This window comes from Rattus rattus, chromosome 1 (assembly GCF_011064425.1).
Source record: "Rattus rattus isolate New Zealand chromosome 1, Rrattus_CSIRO_v1, whole genome shotgun sequence".
In the NCBI taxonomy this organism is placed as follows: Eukaryota; Metazoa; Chordata; class Mammalia; order Rodentia; family Muridae; genus Rattus; species Rattus rattus.
Genome location: NC_046154.1, coordinates 97,211,340 through 97,229,173, shown reverse-complemented (window position 1 = coordinate 97,229,173; position 17,834 = coordinate 97,211,340). Strand labels below are relative to the sequence as shown.

The 17,834-nt window shown below is 44.6% G+C and overlaps 1 protein-coding gene across 1 annotated transcript in view; it reads right to left on the bottom strand.

Moving 5' to 3' along the window:
- Positions 1-9,372, bottom strand: part of Slc44a1 (solute carrier family 44 member 1) — a 126,785-nt gene extending 117,413 nt beyond the window's left edge. The window contains exon 1 of the mRNA XM_032903954.1: positions 9,331-9,372. Within this exon, the coding sequence (XP_032759845.1) occupies positions 9,331-9,363 (33 nt within the window). The 5' untranslated portion in view covers positions 9,364-9,372. The remainder of the gene's footprint in view (positions 1-9,330) is intronic.
- Between the last annotated feature and the right edge of the window lie 8,462 nt (positions 9,373-17,834).

Below are 17,834 nucleotides of genomic sequence, written 5' to 3'. Positions count from 1 at the left end.
AGCTCATACACACCAACCTGGAATCTGCCTATTGCTAGTACCTATTTTACTCTTAGCACTCATCCCCCAACATTATTGGAATGTTACTGGATTCAGAGTCTGTATTCCAAAGCCTCAAATCCGAGACTGCCTTTTTAAAGGGAGCATGGGTGACAGGAGGCTTTTCAGTTTGTGTTACTATGGAAACTTCTGAGATTTTTTGTTTGTTTGTTTTTTATCACTTGTATAGTTTGATATAAGCCAGTGAAGTTATTCTTGTTTCCATTTTCTTCTGGTGAAACCAAGGTAGCAGTGACCTAAGAAGTCAGCCCAAATGAGTGACCTGGTCTTGGGACTGAAATCCACGCCTGTAGTCCGGCAGCTCCCACGCTCCTTCCGGTACAGAATGGTGCTCATTCCTCTGATTCTCATAGCCTCTCAGAGGAGGGATGAAGACCTTGGAAGCAGGCCAATAGCCACTTACCCACTACGGGAGGATTTAGTGGGCAGTGGCCAAGTCCAGTATACCAAATGCAAATGGAACCCGCACGGTAGGGAGGACTGACTCCCACTGCTGGTCTGTGACCTCCACCTGCATACACTCACCCATAGTAAATACATAAAACAAGCAAACAATGCCAACGCAGAAGCATCCCTGCATACCACATGACTACACTCTGGATTACGAGGGGAGATCAACAACTTTCTGAGATGGCTTTTAGTGTGGGTTGTCAAGCAGTACCCCAAGGGGGTTACTCCAATTTATTCAGCAAATCAATAAAGTCTATTTGAGTCAAAACCACAGAGGCAATTAATATTATTCTGTTAACTCATATCAAGGTCAGTGGCATAATGGGGTGCCCCTCCTTTAGTCTGGGTAGTAAGGAAATTGAACATTTTTACATGTTAGCTGTTTGCTTCCATTTCAAAATTCCACTTATTACGTAGCTATACTTGGCATGCACAGAGACCACTTTCTACTGTAGGGATATGCTAAATAATATGAATCTTCATTCTCACTGGTCTTATAAGAAAAAAAAACCCTGAAATTAAGCAGGTAAATAAAAAACTAAGAGGCACTCTGCTCTCTGGCTCCAATCTCAGGGAGTGGTAGGAAAAACCAGAAGGAAAAACAGATCCCAATCTGACAGAGCTAAAAGCCGCCAGCAGATGAAAGAATCTGACAGGTAGAAACGGAGGGGTGAGGGGAGCTGGAATGGAAGAGGTTCTTCCAACCTTCAGGCCCTCCTGGGACCACTCTTGGGGGGAACCGTACTTAACTACGCAACCATACTCCAACCTCAGGAGTTCTTTACTGAAGCTGTCCTTCTGTCAGCCGAGAAAGGGACAGTAGGCATTAGGTAAAGGAGAAAGGAAGGGGCTGACTTCCGGAGGTGAGGAACACTGTGTGTGTGACTCAGAACTGGGGACTGCAAAAAGTTTCTCCTGGAATTACAGAAAAAATGTTAGGAAATGATTTCACAGACAGAAGGAAACAGCAGAGCTAGTAGCTCCTACCCTCCTTACCCAGCCATCCCTCCACCACTGGGCCCTCCCACTTGCAACTGTCTGTCCCACTGGTGTATCTGACTTTCCCCCTACCTGACTTAAAGGGAAATTCTAGTTAGTCCACGAGGTATGTCCAACCTTCTGACATTGTAACATGTTGCCATCTACAAAGTTCATACTGGAGAACTGCACAATTATCTCACACACACACACACACACACCCCTCACAATGCATTCTGTAAGTTTATGATTTTGTACTGTGCTCCATTCATAGCTATCCTGGGGCATGTGGGCTGCAGACTGGACCATCTAACTACTGGGTCTTTGTTTCTACCCTGCTAGACACCACACAGGGATGAAAACTACAACCTTCCCTAACTCCCACCCAAGAAAAGCCAGTAGAGATTGTTAGAAAAGTCCATCTGGAAAGACCCAGCCATCTCCAGATCAGGAATGGAACTAAGAAGGAAAGGCTACCTTCCTTAAGACTGCAGAGGAAAGAACAAGATATGGCTGCTCAAACTAGCAGTCTTGGGACTCAGATGGCCGAGGGAGAAGCATGAGTCTGAACTACAAATGGGACAAAGAGAGACAGAGACAGAAAGACACAGACAGACACAGACGGAGAAAAGGCAAAAAACAGAACCAAGGAGAGGAAAGCATCCTCGCTACTTGTTTTTAAGAGCCATCATGGAGTCACTGAACACACTGAGAACCAACCCCCTCTCAAGAACCAAACAAGAAAGAATACATTTGGTTTAATGTTTCCAGGAATTGGATTTAAGGGTGATTTGTTGTTTACTTCTTTTGGCTACATTACCCTAAGTGACTTACAATGAGGAAACTGCTCATGTTACAGTTCCACAAAATAAAGCAAGCAATCCCATCTCTGTTGCTTAAGCATCTTGAAGCAGTAACCTCTTTTGAAATTTTCTGTCTTCATGCTATTTTCCTTCCTTGACATTGTACAAATGTATAGAGGGATAACATGTGTGCTTAGCATTCTTTATGTATGTGACAACCTTAAAAGTAAGACTATGGAATGTGGAGACGGAGCAGCCTGTCAAGTGCTTGCCTTGCCAGTATGAAGAGTCGAGTACAACCCCTAAAGCCCAAGTGGAAAAGCCAAGGGTGGCAGAACACCCAACACGACGGAGAGAAACTGAAGCCATGGGCTGGCTCACCAACTAGCCTTTCCCAGTTAGTGAGTGCCAAGCCAGCAAGAGACCATGCCAAACACAAAGGCAGACCACTCGAAGAACAACACAGGAGACTGTCCACTGGCCTCCACTCACATTTATACCTTGACACCCTCTATTTCAACTAAATAAGAAAACAAAAAAAGTAACAAAAGGAGAAATTACGTCTTAAGACAGCCATGAACCACGGGTTTCACCACGGGCAGTCTAAGGATACAGCTGAAATTTGCTGGGACTTTCTCTAAAGAATTTGTTCTTAAGGAAAAAAGTCCGTATTGAATTTTAAAGAGTAGAGCTGTTAAAGTAACTTATCTCCACCCACTGGCAGGAAGAATGTGTGTTTACTTTGTCCACAGACTTCCTGAGGACCTCTGTGCATCAGTGTCAGCTAAGCAGGGCCCAGCAGGACCACACAGAGCAGAAAGGATCTTTTCAGTAGTCCAGGACAGAGAAAGAGTCAGCAAACACTCCACGCAGAGGACCCAGAGTCAACACTGGTCCTGTGTGCAGCTCTCTGAGAACTACTGTTCTCTGCCACTAAAGAGTAAAGCAGTCGCAGACAGGAAGTACAGCTGTGTCACAACAAAACCTTACTTTGGAACAAGGACATCCAAATTTCATATACTTCTTATGAAGCGATAATCTTCTCTTTTTTTGCCTCAGTCCTATTTTGTCTTGATCACCTATCAAAAACGTAAACGCCATTCTCTGCTTGCAAGCCATATAAAAACAGGTTAGCAGGTCAGACTCTATCCATGGGCTATGGTGGGCAGACTCACGGTCTAGACATCAATTGTGACTATAATGATGTGCTTAATGCTAGTATGTGTTCAAAGAGAAAAGTCCAAGGCAATGGACAGTTTAATGAGGAGACATGGCCTGCACTGAAGGGTCAGAAAAGTCTTCCAAAAAGTGAATTTTAGAAAGCAACTGAAGGTGACTAGTCAAAGGCCAGAGAGAGGGAGGCGCAAGGAGCCTTCTCCACAAGTGAGCGTAGATGGAAAAGCTGTGAAAGAGTAAGGGATAGGACCTCCTGAGGCCGAGCACTGAGGGGGAGGGAGGCTGGAAAGGAGGGGGGCACAGAGGGCTCCTATCCATCTTGCTGATGCCAGGAGAATCTAGTCTTTGTCCCCAGAGTAATCAGAACCACTAAATGATTTTAAGTTGCACAGGAACAGAGCCAGTCAGTTCAGACTTTTCAAAGACCAGTAAGGCTGCAGTATGGAGAAAGATGGGACGGAAGCCTGAGAGGTTACAAGGTACTGGCTGGAGATGGCACTTAGCTAGGAGGCTGGCGGTGAGCCAAGGCAAGATACAGTGATGGGCTTGGTGAACGGAAGACAGTCTCTTTGTGACTCGGGCTTCCTATCTCCATAACTACTGGTGTCATTCAGTGAGTCACGGGATGAGGACAAATCTGGAGTCCAACTTGAGTTTCAAACATCCAAGCTAAGTATCTACACAATGTTCTAAGTGCCAATCAGTTGCTAGTAACAAGTCAGAAGGGGTTTGTTTCAACGAGGTGATTCAGTCTGGGAACTATCCTCACAGGCTGTAATTGAAACCACTGGAGATGAAACCGCCTAGACAAAGGTGATTCTCTCAATCACCACCGGGTCTCTCCACAATGTTGATGCCCAGGCAGCACCACTGAACCAGTTAAACCGGAATCTCCAGGAGTGAGCCCCAGGCACTGACATTTTTAAACTTCTCCGGGAATCCTAATGTGTAGTCAAGGTTGAGAATAATTAAGATATCAAGAGTAAACAGCAAGGGTGCCAGCTACCCCACAACGTTGTTGTCTGACCTGACAACTTTGTGTTTCTAAGTTGCAGTTTGGATCCACAGAATAAGAAGAGGGTAATGCTGCTTTATGTCTTGCATCTATTCTACAAAAAGCAGTCCAAACCTAAAAACCCAAAGATTTCCTTCTTCCTTGATACTCTACTGAGGGAGGAACGTGGGGGTGGGGGTGGGGCCAATTACCAGCAGCAAAACATATGTGTATAGACAATATTCTTCCCTTGCCAGTAACAATTTTAAATGACAATGCTAACACATCAAAAAGTATGGACAGACCTTGTTAAGTCTGCAAGCATTCCCACTGGACAAAATGTTCTTCCCCAGTTCCAAACTACAGGTGGATGAAGCAGGTAAGAAATTTAACTTGGAAATTCTTTGATGCAAAGTTGATCTTTTCTTGCAGATTTAAAAAAAAAAGAAAAAGAAAGTCCACAGCAACTTTAGTTTCAGCAACTATGTGTGTGGACACTGAAAAAGCACACAAGGCAGATGCAGCAAACGCTGCAGGAAGTTTTCACCAGGGGATGGGTGTCTCTGCTACTATAACCACTTTCCATCTCCATCTCAGTTTCTTCGGTTATAACATGGAGGTAAAACCAATCCGACACAAGAACAAGAAAATGACTCTGAAAATACATAAGACAACATACCACTTCACTATTATTTCCCAGCCAATTCTGACATTAACTTTTTAACATACTGGAGGTTTGCTTGCTGGAGGCGAGAGTTTGCTATGTAGCCCAGACTGGCCTGGAAACTTTCACTGCCACTGAATTTGCAGCAATCCTCCAGCCTTCTGAGTGCTTAGATTATAGGCCTGGCCACCAACACAGCTTGCCTTACATATTTTTGGCATGATCTTTTATGCTTCTAAACGAAGTTTACTTCCCAGATCATGTTTTTAATTGAACAATTTAGTCTGTCAGTGATTCCACTAATCCTTCAATTTCATTCTTATCACCTGACTTCAAATTCTACAAAGCAGGTGTGAATACAGTATTAGAAAAGTATTATAAGACAGTCAAATAGTAACGAGTAAATATCCCCCAATTGTTTTTAAGGTAGCATGGCTAAGCAATTAAGAAATGGCAATTAAATATGTCACCCTCTGTTTGAAGGGCTTGAGACAAGACAGTGCCCAAGAGCCTTCTATATTGAGGCCCACAAATGGCTGTCTCCATAAAAGGTAGTCTCTTCAACTGGAAAGTCTGTGCCCCACCTCCTCTGTCTCTGTCTCTGTGTCTCTCTTTCTTACCCCCCCCCCCCAGCTCTTTCCAATTCTGAGGTTAGAAGGACAGGGAACCTCCTCAAAGGCTTGAGAAATCCTCTCCCCTCTAAAGCACTACCGTGAGAAATAATGATCTAGCCATTAAGGACAAAGGCATACAGCAATTTGTTAAGTAATCTTTCACAAACCCCCTTCATTTACACTGGTTTGTCAATGGGAAAGAACATTTAACAAATCTGAAGATTTACAAGTGAACTTTGAAGTTTAGCATTACAAGAAAAGAAATTATGTATAGCAGGTTATAGCAGATGAAACTAATTATGGAGAGGTGGGGAAAAATTGTAACACTCTTAGGGAGAATTAATGATGTAAAAAAAAAAAAAAAAAAAACTCCAGATGATTACTTTGATGCCCCCTTCAAGTAGACTTTTAGGCAAGGGGTATCACGTACTGGGTTTGTTTTGAGCAATTTCCAACAATGTAAAATGGTTATTATTTAAGCTAGAGAAAAATCACCCTAAGAGTTCTTTAAGAGTCTGTGTTACCAGACACTCATTCTTAAATGTATGTGTCTAATACTGTACAGATTGTTTTGCAAATGATTCACTCCCTTGGCAGTGAAATACCAGCATAGAATATATTATTTTAATTTTAATTCTTAAAGTAGAATAATTATTTTGATGGAAAATTATGATACCCAGTTATGGCCAAGGAAAAAAACAGTATCTGAACTACAAAGGATCAAAGTTCAGAAGAACATAAACTCTTTTATGAGCGTCTGCAACGCAGTAAAAGACTAGAAGGGGAAGCCATACTTCAACAGTCAACTCTAGCACAGAAATAAAGTGTACTTTACATACACTGATAAAGTCTAGCTTCAAAGTTCCTGAGGATACCTCTGAGTATTGTATTCTGATTGGCTATCAGGGTATCATCAGAGCTTGCATGCTAGTCTTTTAAGATGCTACAGCCACTGCACTGACTAAAATAAATACACACACTGAGCAAGGTGTCAGGAGCAGAGGAGGAAAGCTGCTCCACTTTACAAGTGAGTGGTGTTAGTGACAGAACAGGAATAAATGCGGCCTCCTCCAGTCCATTTTAACTTTACAAAGTCAGGGTTTGAGTTCAGAAGAGGCTAGTCTGGTGAAATTAGACTCTCAAACCATAGAAATCGCACGACACAGATCAGGGCTGGGGGTTTGAAATAGTGACTTGCTAGCTCAATGTTCAAATTTACGTATGCACTCCATTCAATAACTGAGGAGCTCTGCAGCATACAGCGAGGCATTGCATAAATGGAAAGCCGAGAGAGGGGAAAAAAGCAGACTCTACACTCAAGAAACTCACAGCTCAGTAGAAAGCGGAATCAAACACATTCTGCCTGAAAATACATTCATGACCCCTGAGATTGGCTCGGTAATGTGCAGCGTTGTATCTAGAGAACATTTAAAGTCGTACCCCTATTTTATTTGAACACATCATGCATAAACGCAAGAGCACTCTAAATGCCTGATGCTTCTGAGATTTGTGTTAAAAACATCAGGGGATCGAGAACACCTCAGAAATTAAAATGATTAAAAAAAATCTAAAATAAGAAAAAAAAAATGATGGAGAGCCCCAACACATAAAAACATGCCTCGATGCTCCACTGGGCACTTCAATCCGTAACGCTGAACTCAAAGCATGTGGACAACTGCTGATTGGTTACAGAAATCCACAGGGGGGTGGGGGCAGCACACCCTCAGGTGCATGACAGGCATCTTGCCTGTAGAACATGGCATGCAGAGAACAGTGGCTGTGAGATGGGGGGGGGGGGGCGTTCTGCAGCACTACAGCCTGGAGACCGACAACCCCATGTCCCACTGCCCATTTAAAGCGGCGTTCTGGAGCAGAACCCATCCCTCCCACACTATCTTTCATGCACTGAACAGGCTCATCCATAAACAGTCAATACTTCCCTGTCTTAAAGGCATTTCCCCACCAAGTGAGCAACTGCACAGTAACCCAATTCTGAAAAGAAAGGTAATGTGAAAGGCACTTTATGCTGGAAACTCTATGTAAACAATGATTAAGCGAGCAATGCCCAACAATTAATGGATGCACCCCCTTGCCCTAAATCCGCAACCAGTTGAAAGGTATGTGTTTGTCTACACCTCTGTATGCTAATACGAAAGTCCTGATCCAGCCTTCCTTAACACCAGCCACATGGTTTCTTTGCTATTCTAACTGAATACGGTTTAACTAAACCAGTCAGCCTAAGAACTGAAGATGACCAATGCCCAATAAGCCATAAACGTCCTCCACTCATCTTCAATTCTGGTTGTTTCTGTGACAGATCTCAGATTTTTCAGAACAAGTATGCAGGTTATTTAAAACTGAGTTATATATAGTCACTTAGCACCAAACACTTCTGTGTCACAGATGCTACATCTCTAGAGGAATTTTTTTCCCCCAAAACTAGCATTTTCCTTCGCCAAGAACCAACCAGCCTTTATTTCTAGAAGCAAGCGCATACTTCTCCCCACCACCACCGCCAAACAAACAAATCACAGACTACTGTTAAATTCTACGCTAATGAAACTGTGGAGAAACATCCCAGGCGTTGTCAGAGCCTATTTTTCATACACCACCACCAGACAGTTTGATGCAGTATTCCTGATTGCTTTTTATCGTATTTGTAAATACACTCACTAATCCACTAAATTAGGTAATTTACAAACAGGTCCTCTCAGTTATTAGTGGCCAGCAGTCAAGTTCTATTACATCTGATCCTTACACAGTTGTCCAAACATTTCCACCCAGGTTAAAGGCTCTGATCGGAAAGAGAAGGCGGCTAGCGAAATTTGGATGGGGGCAGGGTGGCAGCTGAGAGAAATCTCTGCATCTCAGCCCTCAGCGACAACATCCAGCCAGTGCCCACAGAAAAACTAAATTCGGCACCTCTTCCTCCTGTTACACTGGCAACAAAGAGGGAGTTTCCGTAACGCTCCCGTCACCCACCAGGTGCCCAATCTCCTTCCCAGACCAGTCCCCGCGCTCCCGCAGGGGCCTCGGTGCGCCGAGAGGCCGCGGTGCCCGGGGTCAAGGCACAGAGGGGGGATGGGATAGGGAAAGAGCGGGTGGGATCTGTGAAATGGGCCCTGGAAGGGCACGGGGGCCCATTGAAGCACCTGATCCCAGCCAAGGGGACCGCAGGCCAGGGGAAATGGGCAGCTTATTAAATGGAGCCGAAACTGGAATAAGGTGGAAGAGAGGTGAAGAGCCCAAGCTGGGGTGCACCTTCTGGGGACACGGAAAACAGTCTGTGGGTGGCGGGGCGATCGGCGGAGGTGGAGAGCAGGCAGGCGGGCCCGAAGGCAAAGGAAGGGTATGCCTCCCCCCGGCAGAGCGGGCGCCCGGGGCGCCTCTACCTGCAGACGGGCGGGACGGGCCGCTCAGGTGCGAAAGCGGGGGAGGGAGCGCAGCGGGCATTGGGGGCCAGACACGGGACGCAGGGGTCGGCGGGGACCAGAGGGGCGCAGGGCGCCACAGGGGCGCGGAGGGCACGGCTCCGCAGGCGCTCACAGCGCGGGTGGCATCCGCGGGCGGCTGGGAGGCGGGAGCCCTCACCTGCGCGGCGGAGGCGGAGCTGCAGCAGCCCATGGCAGGGGGCCAGGAGCCTGGAGGCGGCGCCAGGCGCGCACGCCCCCAGGAGCCCCTCGGCATGCGAGCCGGCGGGCGCCTGGGAGGGCGCGCCTGGCCCTGCACGACTCGGCGGCGACAGCAGCGACGGCGACGGCGGCAGAACTCAGGAGGCGGCGCGGTTCCTGGGGCAGGCGCCGGCCACATCCCCCGGCGGCGGCGGCTGCGCGGCTCCGGCTCCGCTCCTGCTGCTGCAGCTGCTCCCCAGCAGAAAGGGGCGGGCGGCGGCGGCGGCACCTCCCCCTGGCCCCCGCCTCCCACCACCCTCTCCCAGTCCCTCTCCCGCTCCCTCTCCCGGGCTGCAGCCGCCTCCTCCTCGGCGCCGCGCGCGTCTCCCATCAGACTCCCCGCCCCCAGTGCAGCGCCGCGCCGCGCGGACGGCGGGGCGACGGCAGCCAGAACGAGGCCGGGCCCTTGGGCGCGCGCCGGAGCCTGCGCGGCGCCGGGCCCATTTCGCGGTGGCACCGAGGCCGCGCTCTGCCTCGGGGCGAGAGGGCGTCTGAGGCCGAAGCTCCCGTGGCCCCGGCCGGCTCACAGCCGAAATGCAGCCGACTTGCTTCCGGACGCGCGAGGCACGGGGAGGTCATCGGGGGTCGCTCCTTCTCCCGGGTGGGCGCGCCACCGAGGTCACTGACCCGAAGCTTTTTAGGGCTCTGGAAGCTGCTTATATTACCCAGAAGAGCGTACACGCAAAACCTCCCATGGAGAAGGAATGGGTGATGGAAGATGAAGAGAAAAAAGAAATCATCTGTTGCTCCTGTTCCCATTTTGCTGATGTGGACACTAACCCTTGAAGGAGGCCGACAGTGAGAGCACCCAACTGAAAAATGTAGTAAAAGAGCCAGAAATGGGAGGGGAAGGTAGTACTCCAGGCCCTCAAGTGAAAACCATGTTGGATCTTGACTAAACTTTCTTACACATGGTAGCACTCAGACACACACACACACACACACACACACACACACACACACACGCATACGCATCAATTCCTATTTAAAATATTTACCGAGGCACTCACTATATTACAGTCCAGAGATTTATTGGCGCTAAAATTAAACAGGTGATAAAAAGGCAAAGTTGCTACTCTCTTACTAAAAAACTAAACCTGTATTAATATTCGCTAGGGTAGCAACAAGTTAGAATAGACATTCACAACCTTAAAGAAATTTCCAAAGCCAGAAAGTCTTTAGAAACAGTGTGAAGCTAGAGCAGTTTAAAAATGGAAAGAATAAACAAGGTCATGGTCAACTGTCACAGAAACGCGCATGTATCCAACACTCATATAAGCCTTCGCAACTCGCTTCATGTGGTCAAAGTGTTGCAAAGACTGGAAGCAAAAGGTTTGTTTGCAAGGATACCAGAGTGAGGCTCCAGAAGTGCTGACTAAAAGACAGGTTTCAAGGTGACTCAATCGCAAAGGGGAAGTTGACTCTATGGGCATGGAAAAGAGAAATCTAAACACGGGGTTGGGGGCCAGGGAGTAGGGTTGGGTGGGAGGGGAATGGAATGGAGACATACACCCCCTCCCCACCCCCACTCCCAAAATACTAAAGAGAATTCCGTAGTTGGTGTTTTGCATTACCGTTTCCTGGGTCTGTGGGTATGGATGACCGGTTCCTCCAAACCTCATGTTCCTCTGTGAGGCCCTGATAGCAGGGATGGCTGTGAAAATGTTGGTAAGATTAAATAATGTGGGTAAGCAGCAGATAGGTCAGTGACGAAGCACTCAGCAACTACTTTAGTTTCTTGACTTTTCCTCACTTTGACCTGAGGCTCTCTCCTAGGCCCAGGATGAGTGACTTCTAAGGCTTCCCTATGGGTAACCGTTGGGTCATTAGCTAGAAGTGAAGAAATAAAGCACTAATTGCTGTGGGTCCCAATTCTGTTCATAAACTCCACAGCAAGATTGTAAACTCCCTGAGAACAAGGGCAAGTATTTTCTTCTTTGTATCTCCCTGTGCTCTCTGGGATGTTTGTTGAATTATTCAATATAGCCAGGAATAAAAATCCCTCCCTTGAGATTTTCCCTCAAAGCCAGAAAAGGACATCTTGTTTTTAACTGAGGGAGGATGCTGAAATTACAGTCTTAAACAAGAAGCCATCTGTCCTCCTTCTATATAATCAAGGAAAGATGAGTTGTCTCTCTTAGCAAGTCAAGATGGGAGCTTTTCTCTCAGGTTATAAAAATCTCTCTGGCTAGCACAGTGGTTCCATGTAGTAGCTAGTACTTATTTTCTCATCTGTAGCTGGCCTTCTCAGTGCATCATAAAACCATGGGGTGTTTGTCTGTTTGGGGTATCTCTCTCCTGCCATGGATGATGGATGAATAGCCCAATCCAAGTATATTCCATTGTGTTTGCTCCTCACTGGAGGTTTCCCTTTAAGTAGTAGAACCAGGCCTTCTGAGGTTCTGCAAAGTGTTTCCGTAAACACACTAATTATGTACGAATATGAATGTGACGGTGTAAATTTATACCCCTTCATTAGCAGGAGAGAAACTAGGGCTCCTAAATTGATATTCTGTACCTTTGAAGGACAAGACTCTGTCCCATCCCCACGGTGCCCAGAGAACCCTCCTAGATGCAGTGATGGGGGATGGAGTGAAGCTCAAGCTCTTGCCCTGCTAAGTTCAGTCTCCCAAACCAAGGGAAACAACGTGATTTAGAGGGAGGCTTTACTGTTCTGCTCTTTTCAGTCTTTCTCATAAACAAGCACACACATCATTCAGTGGAATTAAATTACAGCAAATTCAGAAATGAGGAAACTGGGTTTTTGGTTTTTCTTCCCTAGCCAGAGCTCAGGGCGCTGATCTTACTACCTTGAGATGTCATGAGGGAAAACCTCTAAAAGGGTGTAGGTTTTTGTTTTCAAAAACAGGGAGGTTTAAAAAAATTTTTTTTCCAGTTACATAAGAACAACGTCTGCACTAACCAGGATAAAATTATAAGGCCTATCAATCTTGATGCTGCAGGGTAAAATCAGATCACCAGCTGAGCCAGCCGGAAATGCTTCCCAATAGTCTAGTATTGCATAATTGGCCGTGTGAATTCCACGGTTTCCAGCCTCAGAAGGGAGGCTCGGTGCCGGTCACTCACTGAAGGGAAATACAGAACTAATGGTCTTTCCAATGATTTCAGTAAAGCCTGACTCATTGTTCACATGAGGTCAGGCTTGAGATGGAGGAGGGGAGAATGTCATAAATATAAATGCATCTATATGTGAGTGGTGCTTGTGTGTGTGTGTGTTCATGCCCACTCAACCTTCTAATTTAAAAAAAAAAAAAAAAAAACCGTGGCATTTGGTGCACTGGCTGTGTTACGTTCTAACATACGGCGTTCACAGCTATATCCCACGGGAACGCAATCCGTTCGGCTGAGCCCCAGCTTCCAGGTCTGCCTCACCAACCTCCCTAGGAGCATTCACAGATTATCCCTGGGAAATGCTCCTGAATCCAAAACTAATTGTAACCGAAGGCTGTAGCTGTTCATTCATTACCAGAGAGCTAAGAGCAGATTCTATTTGAGACCTCAGAAATGTATTTCAGGTTCGCAGGTAAGTTCAAGAGTGGAAGACCTTCTGGGAAAGATTTCTCCTGAATTTGGATACAGACTCAGAAAGAAAGTATCAATGTTCTGGCAAGTCTAGAGATCCCTAATTCCTTTGTTCTGTAACTGTACCTGCCCACATTTGTAAGTTTATGTTTTTCCAGTGTTATTGTGTAACTCTGTTTTAGTTGGGGTTTTACTGCTGTGAATAGACACCACAACCAAGGCAACTCCTAAAAGGACAACATTTCATTGGAGTAGGCTCACAGGTTTAGAGGCTTATTCTATTATTATCAAGGTGGGAGCATGGCAGTGTCCAGGCAGGCATGGTGCTGGAGGAGCTGAGAGTTTACATCTTGTTCTGAAGGCAAACAGAAGATTAGCCTGCCAGCAGCTAGGACACGGGTTTTAAAGCCCATGCCCACAGTGACAGGCCTACTCTAACAAGACCACACCTCCTAACAGTGCTACTCCCTGGGCCAAGCATGCACAAACCATAACAGACTCTGAATTTTATCTATTCTTTCACTTGGGTATTCTGTTGCAAGATCAGATAACATAAATATGTTTTCTACAAACTGTTGGCCGTAAACTTGTGTTTAGAGGGGTAAAACATATTTCCCCATTACTTTTCTAAAGAGCTTACATTGTTTTGTAGTCCTTCAATTCGTTCTGTAATTTTTAAATTGACTTCCTAGCTAAATGTAAATGATTTTGATGAGGAGGCTTAGGCCAAAATATCAGTCCTCAGGATTAAAGCTATTACTAAACTAAGAATAGTGTTGGTCGGTAGTATTGGGGGATTAGCGAGGTGAGAAAAGAGAAATAGAGTCCAGGATGTGAATACTGAACTGGAAAGGAAAGAGACAATCTAATGAGTAGGGAACACATTTATTTAACAATATGTTTTTAAGCCTCTTTAGTAGCCAAAGCCCTAGGTAGAGAAAGGCCCTCGCTTTAAAAATCACTTTCTAGTGAAGGGCAGTGGAGGGTGGGGTAGTTTAAGCCAAGAATTAGAGAATAGTTTTAAGACAACAAGAGGGATGAGTGTACATGGGACAGATGCTCCACCACTAACTGTACCCCGGCCTTTCTCATCCTTGTTAGCTTTGTGGTCACCATGTCCACCTGACTAAGATTTCTAACATTGGTAAATACAGGTGAAAACCGAGAACAATGCACCAAGTAAAGTAAGCCAGTCATAAAAGGACAAACATCATCCGAGTCCACTTATATACAAGACGTAATGGTGTCAGAACAGTCAGTGACAGGAAAGAAAATGTCGGGGGGGACTTGTAGTAAGTGTGGCATTCCAGCTGGACAAAATGAAAAGAGACGATGATGGTAGCTGAAAACTACTGCCCCTCCTTCCCAACTGTATACAGTAGATGGTTAAGGTGGTAAAGCTTATGTTGTATGCTATTCGCCGTGATGGAAAAAAAATATGTGTGTTTTATATATATATAATATATAAAACGTGGACAGAAACTCAGGACAGAGCAGGAGTAAGAAAGGGAGAAAGGAACTCAACATTAGCATGAGATGGTGCCAGAAGATACACTTCTTTCCTGGATGATTAATACAGATTGTCAGCTTGGTGGGATTTAAATCAGTCAGACCTCTGGGCATGACTGTGACGTGAGAAAATCTTCCTTCACTGCAGGCAGCACCATTTCACCGGCTAGGGTCTGGGCTGAATAAAAAAGAGTGAGCAGAGTAGCAGCATCCATCACTCTCTACTTCCCGACTGTGGGTTGCCCGTGTAATGTGACCAGCTAGGTCAAGTTCCTGCAACCTCCCCATTCCTTCATGATGGACTGTACCTTAAAACTATGCACCAGAATAAATTCTTCTGGAAAGTGGGGGAGGGGATTAGTTTGTTTTGCCTAAGAAAATTGTCATATTTAATTTTTTCCTAATTATTCTTACATTCTTACCTCTATCATACAAGCTCCCACTGCGTACCAGATACCAAAAACTAATTTGGCACCTGGAAAGACTTATGAATAAAAACATTTTGTCAATGAGTCTCTTGGAATTTAGGCTTTTTTAAAAAATATCATAAGTGCTTCAAAAAGAAAGCTCTTCTCAAATTGTAAATGTTTCCTTTTAAAAAATATTTTCCTATAATGTCTTAAGTGTGTCCTTTTTACATTTAAAAATTGTATGTATGTATGTATGTATGTATGTATGTATGTATTTAGAATGTGGGTGTGTGTGCACTTGGACTTCAGAATGCATGTAAAACTCTGATGACAACTTCCAGGAATCAGTGTCTCCTTCCACCAGGAAGGTTCCGGGGATCAGGCTCACTTAGTTATCGACCATCTCAGATCCAATATGTCTAAATTTAAATAGAGGACATTTCTCTGGGAAACAATGTATCCTAGTACTTTATCAAAAGGCAGATTAAAAATTAACTACATAAACATTTTAAAACCGCTTGATGCAAAAGATACCACAAGTGAACACAAACAGACATGAATAATATTAGCAGAATCCACATAAGAGCTTTATGAATTCCCATTTAAGAAGAAAAGGCAGCTAAAGCATGCCACAGTGAAAGAAATACAAGGACTAATAAAACGTGAAGAGCCGCTCAGTCTCCCTGATCATAAAACTGTACGTTAAAAAAATTAGAGGATATCATTCCTCACCTAAGAAATGGGTGACGATTTAGAAGCTTAATAACAACGAGCATCAGGGACTATCATAGCGCCCTATCCACGATTGATGGGGATATAAATATGGCCCTCTTCCTGGAGAGGAATTTAAAAATCTGTATAAAATTTAAAAGCTACATTTCTTCTAACTAAGCAGTTCTTTCCCTGGGGATGTCCCATCACAATCCGGTAATTTTAATAAAGAAAAATTGAGGGAAACCTAAACTTCCATAGGATAGAAGACCGATTATGTATTTGCCAAAATAATAGGAATACTATGTAAATGTAAACATAAAATATATGTCGTAATCCACATTCACTGACATGGACCTGGTATAATGGTAATATGCCTACCGCGTGATTGCAATATACCGTTGTCTTAGTTATTGTTCTATTGCTGTGAGGAGACACCATAACCAAACCAACTTATATTAAAAAGCATTTAATTGTGAGCTTGCTTACAGGTTCAGAGGAGTCGTCCTGGCAGAAAGCATGGCAGCAGACAGGCAGGCATGGCCATGGGGCAGTAGCTAAGAACTTAAATCTGATCCGTGAACTGCAACATGTAGGCAAAGAGGGAGGAATTGGGCCTGCTGTGGCCTTTTGAAATCTCAAAGCCCACCCTTTGTGATACACTTTCTCCAATAAGCCCAAGCCCACACTTCCTAATTCTTTCTCAAAATAGTTAAACCGACTAGTGACCAAGTATTCAAATATATATTCTTTGGGGGGCCATTCTCATTCAAACCACCACAACTATCAAAGTAAAAGTAAGTTAAAATCAGTATTACGATGGGATACCATTATATATATATATATATATATATATATATATATATATATGTCATAAGGAATTTATACTAATCTTTTCATTGTAAATGCCTTTACAGAAGAGATGATGTTTCCATTAGTCTGTTTTGTGCTGCTATAACAAATCACCTGAAACTAGTTCATTAAGAACAGGAATTTATTGTTTACTGTTTTCAGAGACTGGGATGTCTGAGATTAAGACATTGGTATCTAGTGAGGGTCTTCCTCTGTGTCTTTACAGGGTAGAAAGCAAAAGGGCAAAAACAATGAATACTGCATCCTCATGTGGCCACATAGTAGGAGAATGAATCCATTCAGGAGGACACAGCCCATATGACCTAAACAACTCCCTCGGAAGACTCTAGCTTCCAATGCTGTCCTGTTGCAGACTATATTTCCATTGCAGGAATTCAGGGGGACTCACTTTAAAGAGTATCAGGGATAAACCAGGGCAAGGCAGAACCAGACAAAAAAAAAAAAAAAGGAGGTTGCTTTAAGGCCTGTTCAGTCTAATTGCAACAGCCTCATAATTGAAATATTTGCTCCGGGAAGGAAAGGGAGCCTAAGAAGCCTCAGACTATAAAGGGAGGTAAAACAACAAAAAAAAATTTAATTAAAAGGTATAATAATAAATTTTAAAAACCTAAGATTCTTAAGGCCCCTTCAGTGTAGATCGAGACTTTGACCAGCTAAGCTACCTATCAAAGAAAAAGAAGTTCACACTATGGAGTTGCTTGCAAGAGCCCTGGATCTCCAGGGTTGTAATTTTGAGGGTCCGTCACCCACATTGGGAGTGTGCTTGGCAGTTACTCTGAGCCATCTCTGCTCCTTTGAAAGCAACTCTTTGCTTGTTCTCCTGTTAGTAGCCTGATATAGATTAAAAACTCACTGGTCCACCAAATCAGACATTGGTACAATTGCATTGGTGCAATTGGTCAGCCCATAGGCTCCCCCTCTGGGCGAGAAGGGGAGCGTGTTGGATGTCCCCAGGAAAAGTCTATCATACAGGTCAATGCTTTCTGAACTATCTATAGATGATACTTTTAGCAAAATCATCTGCTCTTGTTCAAATGATTCAAGGACTGTTTTGATAAAAGTCTGTGAAACTGCTAGGATCCTAGATCGGGAGGAAGCAGGGATTTAACTGTCCTGCAGGCAGAGAAATCAGAGAGAACACTTAAATCTTATGATTAAGAAAGTCCGCATGGAAGAAGCTGCCTTTAAGCTGAACAAGTAGCTTTGTCTAACTGGAGAATGCAAGAAGGGCACAAAAGAGATTGCTTCGGTATTAAAGACTTAGACAAAGATGTCGGCTGAGGAAGGGGTAGGATCCATTCAAGGTCTCAGTTATACATTGTTGCAGCACAAACTAAACTAAAGGCCAATGGCTTCCAACAGCCCTCATTTGTTACTG